This window comes from Otolemur garnettii, unplaced genomic scaffold, assembly GCF_000181295.1.
Source record: "Otolemur garnettii isolate 467f Iridium unplaced genomic scaffold, OtoGar3 scaffold00115, whole genome shotgun sequence".
NCBI lineage: Eukaryota > Metazoa > Chordata > Mammalia > Primates > Galagidae > Otolemur > Otolemur garnettii.
The window spans coordinates 5,854,108-5,862,735 of record NW_003852510.1 but is presented as its reverse complement, the minus strand read 5'-3'; the positions used below and the strand labels follow the sequence as shown (position 1 = coordinate 5,862,735).

The window sequence follows — 8,628 nt, the reverse complement described above, 5'->3', positions numbered from 1 at the left end:
GTGAGCTGTAATGCCACGGCACTCTACCCAGGGGGACAGCTTGAGGCTCAAAAAAAAAAAAAAAAAGTTGTTAATTGTCCACAATTATTGTTTATGCCTTTGATTCAGGAGTTTATATTATTTTGGTGGTTTTATGTAGGAAATCATAAGGATAATGTTTGTGCCAGTTATGAATGATTAATTCTTTTTAACATCATTATTTCACTTCTTTCCAGTATGAATCGGCTGGTATTTTCATGTGTATTTCTGACTTTTCTAATATATGCACACTTAACATTGGACTTGAACACTTTATGCTATTTATCTCTAGGATTATGTTAAAGATTTCAGTAGAACTAGCAATTTGGGGGTTGTTAATTTAGTGCTTTTGTGTCTCTTGATAAGTAGGAGGACATGCCTTTCTATTCTGAATACATCGTGGAATCTTAAGATCACAAATCTTTGGCAGAATTTTGATGAATATGTTAATTAAAAGTTCTCTGTGCTTTGTAGGATAGGTAGGAAAACCTCCTTTGTAGCACACAGAATTAGATCTGTTCTTCAGTTATGACCAGTTCTAGCTGTACCCCCAACTCTACCCAAGGATCTGTGCCTTCTTCCTCTGCTCCTTGTGTGGCTGTCGCCTGATGAGTGACCAAAGAGGCTGGCAGTGGAGGGGGGAGTAGGGAGAGGCATCTCTCTGAAGCTCAAGCGTACGCTCCCTCCCTCACCTCCTGCCATGGCATGAGCGGGCACTAAAGCCTCTTTCCCCTCCCATAAATGCTTCCCTTTGAAACCTCTCTTCTCAGCACACAGTGGCCCTTGACCTTCATGTAAAATTGATTTCACCTATAGCAGCAGGGAACAAGTAAGAGAACACAACTTATTTTTTCTCCTTAGCCTAAAACCTCAGCTCTAGGCTTTGCATCCCTTTGGAATGACAGATTTTCCTTGTTTTGATTCAGAGCTAAGATTCTGAGGAAGAGAAGAAATAAGAAATCTTAACAGGTCACTAAAAATTTCTGTATTTACCACAAGACTGGCTTTCTACTCTTTCCTTTGGATTGTGCCCTGAAACTTTGCTATGGATAGGGTTTACACTGACCAGCATGGCAGCTTGCCACATGGGGCTGTTGAGCTCTTGGGATGAAGCTAAGCCAAACTAAAACATGCCATAAGTGTAAAATATACACTGTACAAAAAAGTTTAAGAATGACTAAAACATGTCAATAACTTAAGAATGTTTACTATATATTGAAATGATAACATTTTGGGGGTCTGGATAAAATAAATATATTATTAAGATTAACTTTACCTGTTTCTTTTTACTGTGACTAGTAGAACATTTAAAATTATATTTATGGTTTACATTCTATTTTTATTGGATTGTGCTATTATAAACCCTGTTTCAGTTTGTAAAGGATATTTGGAGGCTTAAATTTTGCTATTATTGGCTCGGCACCTATAGCTCAACCGGCTAAGGCGCCAGCCACGTACACCTAAGGTGGCGGGTTCGAATCCCCAGCCCAGACCCACCAAACAACAATGATGGCTGCAACCAAAAAATAGCCGGGTGTTGTGGGGGGCGCCTGTGGTCCCAGCTACTTGGGAGGCTGAGGCAGGAGACTCGCTTGAGCCCAGGAGTTGGAGGTTGCTGTGAGCTGTAATGCCACGGCACTCTGCCCAGGGGGACAGCTTGAGGCACTATCTCAAAAAAAAAAAAAAAATTTTGCTATTATCAATACATTTGTAAATTTATAATCAGCTTAAGTATTTATGTTTGTAATACAAAAATCATAAGATATAAAAAAAGAAAAAGGACAAAATTTATCATCAAGAAATATATTTGCAGATTTTTAAACTATGAAGTCCCCAGCAAGGCACAGTGGCTCACACCTGTAATTGTAGCATTTTAGGAGGCTGGGGCAGGAGGATTGCTTGAGTTTGAGACCACACTAAGCAAGGGCCAGACCCCATCTCTATTAATAATAGAAAAATAAGCCAGGTGCAGTGGCATCCACCTATAATCCCACTTACCTGGGAGGCCAAGGCAGGAGAATTGCCAGGAGTTTGAGACTGTAGTAAGCTATGATAATACCACTGCACGTTAGCCTGGATAAGACTCTGTCTCAAGAGAAACAAAAACAAAAAACAAAACAAAAAAACTCTCTGAGGTCCCCAGATATACTCATTCTCTGTGTCTCATGTCTTAGACTCATTTCAGTTTCATGTGCAGAGGTAAATCAGAATGGCAAGAAGAAACCCATAACATTCTGTACTTAACTTCTGCAATGTGGGCTACATCAGTTTGCTTTGGGCTTTAGGAAAGAAAGCACTCCAGTGTTTATGGCAACTTGAGGGGAAGTGGAAGTGGTTCCTGTTACCTTCTCTTCTAATGTCTAAAAAAAGAACACAAAGAAAATAAGGAAAGTACTTGTTTCCTGGGTAATCATTCTTGCATTTCAAACCTTGCTAAGATGGTGCCCGTCTGCCTTGTGCTAACATGAGCTCTGCTCTAAACTTTACTTGTCTCAGAACGCAAGCTGACTTGGTATGCCCCAAACTGAGCTTGGCTGGTTTTCTTACTTTAGCTTGGCGGGTCTCTATGGTCTCTAGTTTCAGCTGGCAGAGGACTTGAAAAGGTGGAGATCCCACATAAACACACCCCTTAGGTGGAGACCTCAGGGGACACAGATAAAACACCGAGGCTTTCCCAAAAAACTTCCCCCGGCTCTGTTGTTCAATAATTTTATCTGCAAACTATTTGAAAGAAGCTTTTTTCCCCTAGCCTTCTGGTTTGAGGATAGATGTAGATAGCTGGCAGGCCTGACTTTTAGTATAGGATCCATTGTTATATGTCTTTTTTGTTTGGTTGGTTGGGGAGGGTTTTGTTTTGTTTTGTTTTGTTTTTTGAGACAGGAACCTCAAGCTGTCCCCCTGGGTAGAGTGCCGTGGCATCTCAGCTCACAGCAACCTCCAACTCCTGGGCTCAAGAGAGTCTCCTGCCTCCGCCTCCCAAGTAGCTGGGACCACAGGCGCCCGCCACAACGCCCGGCTATTTTTTGGTTGCAGCCATCATTGTTGTTTGGTGGGCCCGGGCTGGATTCAAACCCACCACTTTGGGTGTACATAGCTGGCACCTTAGCCACTTGAGCCACAGGTGCCAAGCCTGTTTTATTGTTTTTTGTTTGAGACAGTCTCACTCTGGGTGGTGCCTGTGGCTCAAAGGAGTAGGGCGCAGGCCCCATAGGCCGGAGGTAGTGGGTTCAAACCTAGCCCCAGCGAAATGCAAAAAAAAAAGGAGACAGTCTCACTCTGTTACCCCAGGCTAGAGTGCCATGGCCTCAGGCTAGCTCACAGCAACCTCAAACTACTGGGTTCAAACAATCCTCTTGCCTCAGCTTTCCGAGTACCTGGGACTATAGGAATCTGCCACAATGCCTGCCTGGCTAATTTTTCTATTTTTAAGAGAGACAGGGTCTTACTCTTGCTCAGGCTAGCCTCAAACTCCCGAGCTCAAGCGATCCTCCCTCTTCAGCTTCCCAGAGTGCTGGGAAACACTGTGCCCCACCTGCTGTACGTCTTTGGATTTCAGTCTCAACTTCAGTTGCCTCTACTGCAAAGTAAGGATAACCGTGTTGACTATATCATAGGGATATTATGAAGATGAAATATGATAATGAGTATAAAGGGCTTCTCATGGTACTTGGCACACAGTCCACACTTAGTAAACGTTCACCATCATCATTGTTGCCTTAATTCTTTATTGAAGGCTTGCAATTGAGGAAACCAGTCTATAATGGAGATAGTCTGTAGGAGGTGGGGACAGGTCTCAGGAAAAGCTGAACCATCTCTTCAGCCTCATTCTTCAAATGGAGGGCTACCAACCAAGAAGTCCCTGTGAGAAGGCTGAAGGTCATAAAGGATTTGGGTCATCTTACCCAGAATGTGGGAGTTCAGGATGGTACTAGAGAGCCTGGTACCAGGACCAATCTTGGGAGCCACAGTTACTATGAGGAGGGCCCAAGCAAAAGCAGAGGCAAAACCAGGATCGACCATGGAATGGCCTGGGTCTGGCCTTGGCCACCATGACTGGTCAGCCTGACTGATCAATGACTGCAGGTGCACAGCTCCCTCAGTCAGTGCTCAAGGGACCCCAGGACAGGACTGCTTTCCTAAGGCCTAGACCTGTGTCAGGAGGGAAGGCCAAGTTCACTAAGTGAATAGTTTGCTTAACATTGTATTTGTGAAGCTGGGTGCAGTAGCTCATGCCTATAATCCCAGCTCTGGGAGGCTAAGGTGGGAGAATCACTTGAGATCAGGAGTTTGAGACCAGCCTGAGCAAGAGCAAGATCACATCTCTACTAAAATTAGAAAACTAGCCAGGCGTTGTCTTGGGTGCCTGTAGTCCCAGCTAATCAGGAGGTTGAGGAAGGAGGATTGCTTGAACCCAGGAGTTTGAGGTTGCTGTGAGCTAGGCTAATGGTCATGGCACTCTAGTCCTGAGGAGCAAGACTTTGTCTCAAAAAAAACCCAAACCAAAAAACATTGAATTGTGTTACCAGAACTCCTCAGCAAATGCCTGCCTTTAAGGGATAGGGCTCAAGTCTACCTGCATCAGTCAGAAGGAGGGACACACTCTTCTTCTTAGGCCATCAATTGCAGGTAGACCTTTGGAGATTTTATTTCTGTTTCTTTTTGCACCCAAAGCCATAACCATTGTATAAGATTTATTTTCCTGGCTCGGTAACTGTAGTTCAGTGAGTAGGGTGCCAGCCACATACACTGGATCTGGCAGGTTTGAGCCCAGCCCAGGCCTGCTAAACAACAATGACAACTGCAACCAAAAACTAGCCAGGCATTGTGGCGGGAGCCTGTAGTCCCAGCTACTTGGGAGGTTGAGGCAAGAGAATCGCTTAAGCCAGGGTGACATAGTGAGACTCTGTCTCAAAAAAAAAAAAAAAAAAAGATTTCTTTTCCTTCCAGGAATGGTGGCTCACGCCTATAATTCTTAGCATTCTGGGAGGCTGAAGTGGGTAGACTGCTTGACCTCTTAGGAGTTCAAGACCAGCCTGAGCAAGAGCAGAACCCATCTCTGCTAAAAATAGAAACACTAGCTGAGTGTCCCAGCTACTTGGGAGATGGAGGCAAGAGGATTGCTCAAGCCCAAGAGTTGGAGGTTGCTGTGAGCTATGACGCCACCACACTCTACCAAGAGCAACAAAGTGAGACTCTGTCTCAAAAAAAAATTTTAGGGGTGGTGGTGCCTGTGGCTCACTGGGTAGGGCGTCAGCCCCATATACTGAGGGGGTGGGTTTGAGCCCCGCCCTGGCCAAACTGCAGCAAAAAATAGCCGGGCAGGCTATTGTGGCAGGCGCCTGTAGTCCCAGCTACTCAGGAGGCTGAGGCAGGAGAATCGCCTAAGCCCAGAAGTTGGAGGTTGCTGTGAGCTGTGATGCCACAGCACTCTACTGAGGGTGATAAAGTGAGACTCTGTCTCTACAATAAAAAAAAAATATTTTTTTCTCTTCCTCCTTCTTTTTTCACTTCTGACTGTACTTCCAAGCCTGCTTAAACACCCTGGTTACGTCTATCACCTTCTGCTCTCCTTACCTCCCCAGAAGCATTGGAAGAATAGATTTCCTCACTGGCTTGTTTATCCTAAATTTCTACTGATTAACTTTCAGCCAAACACTCTGGATTTTGATCTGGGCAACCTAGGAAGTTAGAAAAATGTGTTGTGATTCCCTATCAGCATTTTTTTTTTTTGCAGTTTTTGGCCAGGGCTGGATTTGAACCTGCCACTTCTGGCATATGGGGCCAGTGCCCTACTCTTTTGAGCCACAGGTGCCACCCCCCCATCAGCATTTTTGATAGCATTTTGTAGCTAGTCATGGGGCTACAGGCTTTGACCCTATCTTTTGGAGGAAATAAGGACTAGATGACTGAAAGATTTAAATTCTCTCTCAACCTATACTTGGGATTTGTTATATTTCAGGGAGAAAATATCAGATACACAAAAAGACTGGAAATTCTTTGAGGTGAGTCACTAAAGTTTTGGGGCTTTTCTTTTTTTTTTTTTTGAGACAGAGTCTCATTATGTTGCTCTTGGTAGAATGCTGTAACATCACAGCTCACAGCAACTTCAAACTCTTGGACTTAAGCAATCCTCTTGCCTCAGCCTCCTGAATAGCTGGGACTACAGGTGCCCACCACAATGCCTGGCTATTTTTAGACACAGAGGTCTCGCTCTGGCTTAGGCTGGTCTCAAACCCATAAGCTCAGGCAGTCCACCTGCCTCGGCCTCCCAGGGTGCTAGGGTTACAGGTGTGAGCCTCCGTGTCTGACCTGCTTTTCTCTTTGATATGAAACATGAGCTAGGCTTGGCACCTATGGCTCAATCGGCTAAGGCGCCAGCCACGTACACCTAGGGTGGTGGGTTCGAATCCCCAGCCTGGACCCGCCAAAACAACAATGATGGCTACAACCAAAAAATGGCCAGGCGTTGTGGCGGGCGCCTATAGTCCCAGCTACTTGGGAGGCGGAGGCAGGAGACTCGCTTGAACCCAGGAGTTGGAGGTTGCTGTGAGCTGTGATGCCACGGCACTCTACCCAGGGGGACAGCTTGAGGCTCTGTCTCAAAAAAAAAAAAAAAGAAACATGAGCTATACAGTGGTTCTCAACCTGTGAGTTGTGACCCCTTTGTAACAATGAAAATGCATCCTGCATATCAGATATTTACGATTCATAACACTAGCAAAATTATAGTTATGAAGTAGCAACAAAAATAATTTTATGGTTGGGTGTCACCACAACATGAGGAACTGTATTAAAGGGTCACAGCATTAGGTGGCATTAGGAAGGTTGAGAACCAGTGATCTATAGCAATAGGCAACAGTTGTTTGTCAGGCACTTACTCTTAGTTCATATCCTTTCTGGAAAGGATATCACAAGCTATATGAGACCTTAAATTTTGGGTTTGATTTCCCTCCTGCAACGGTGAGTACATTTTTTGTACAGCTTTCAGGAATATTGAGAAATTGGGTCATCTGGGTTTGTAGCTACTTAGTGGTGTTACTTAGACAAGTGGGGTTTTTCATATCACAGCCAGGGATTGTGATTCTTCTCTCCTTTTCGTTAGTCCTTTTACACTTTCTGCGCGTATGTGGCGTGGATTGTTTTCCGACGTCAACACTTTACAGAGATTGAGGAAGAGATAGGGAGACTCTTTCGTACCAATATGTTCAACATTCCCCGAAGGAAGCGTGAAGATAAAGAATCCGGAGGGGAGAAGAAACGCATGACTTTCGTACAATTCAGGTATGACCTTTTGGCTTTCCTAAACTCAAGGACGTTTTTAGAAAACAGGATGATGTGACCTAAATTATTACCTTCCCCCCACCACACAGAAGAATGATGGCAAAACGCCCTGCAATTAAAAAAGCCATTAACATGCGATCTCCGGTCATGTCTACTCTGCTGCCGTCTCTCAGAGAAAAAGCTCAGCTTGTCTTTGAGAAAAAGTATCGTCAAGTAGGCTTCAAAATCCCAGCCCAGACAAAGGAGCACACGGAGAGTCTGGGCTCTGTGTCCATGCCAGTGTAAGTGGCCCAGGGAGAGAGACAGGAGAGCCCTGAGCAGTGGCCTCCTGGGTGGGCTGGGAAGGGGCAGGGGTGCAGGCACCAGGGCTTGGCCAGAGAGTTGAGCCGGGGCGACAGCCCCAGCTTCCTGCTCCTCTCCCTGTTTGCTTTCCAGAACACTGTGAGGTACACCCATCGAGACTAGAAAGTTACGCTAGACTCCAAATACTTCTAGGTTTTCTAGGTTTCTTCTGAGGTTTTTCTATTAGAAGAATCATCTTTGAGAAATGTGGGAAGGGCCTAGTATAAAATCTTGCTATGGACTGAGTTTTGGACCTCTATTGTAAGACCACAGTGATGGTTCATGGAAACATGGAAAGCTTTTTTAAAAGAGTGTGTGTATATGAGTCTTACTTTTAGTGTATATATGTATATACAAATATTTATATATTGAAAAAGAGATGGGGAAGAGATAGGAAGATATTTATATGTACATATTGAGATTGAGGAAGAGACAGGGAGACTATCATGTGTGTGTCCCTGTACCTCAGTCTTTGGCCTCACTGCTTCCTTCAAACCAATAATTCTTTTCACAGAGTTGGCATTTTGGGAGAGCCTCGATGTCTGTTCAACCCCCATACCCTTCTTCCACTTGAATTAGAAGAAATTGTGACTCCATCTGGGAGACATTCTTCCCTGATAGAAAGAAATAACACGAGGATTCAGAACACACTGGACTTAGTCATGAAAGCACTGTCCTGCCCAGCATGCCCTAAATAATCTGGTACATCCCATGTCTGTAACTAAGTACCTGTCTTTGAAGTAAACTACTTGGACTTAATCACTTTATATAGAACTAATAAATTGTTATTAGTACACTTTTAAAATTATTCAAATCATTTTGTTAAAAGTTCAACAATAGACTGTTAAAGAATTCCAGAAAGCTCTTGAAAAGCTCATTTTCCTATTTCTGGTAATTTTCTTTGTTATTTATTTTCTTAATGTCTTTGAGACTACTTAGGCCAGTGTTTTATCTCATAGCACACGTGAATCTATAGTTAAACTTCCA

At 44.1% G+C, this 8,628-nt stretch overlaps 1 protein-coding gene across 1 annotated transcript in view; it reads left to right on the top strand.

Moving 5' to 3' along the window:
- The window catches only part of PPP1R36 (protein phosphatase 1 regulatory subunit 36), a 30,760-nt gene extending 22,421 nt beyond the window's left edge, over positions 1–8,339 (top strand). The window contains exons 8-11 of the mRNA XM_012809865.2: positions 5,978–6,020; positions 7,121–7,299; positions 7,389–7,580; positions 8,156–8,339. Coding sequence (XP_012665319.2) covers positions 5,978–6,020; positions 7,121–7,299; positions 7,389–7,580; positions 8,156–8,339 — 598 coding nt within the window. The remainder of the gene's footprint in view (positions 1–5,977; positions 6,021–7,120; positions 7,300–7,388; positions 7,581–8,155) is intronic.
- The last annotated feature ends 289 nt before the right edge of the window (positions 8,340–8,628 follow it).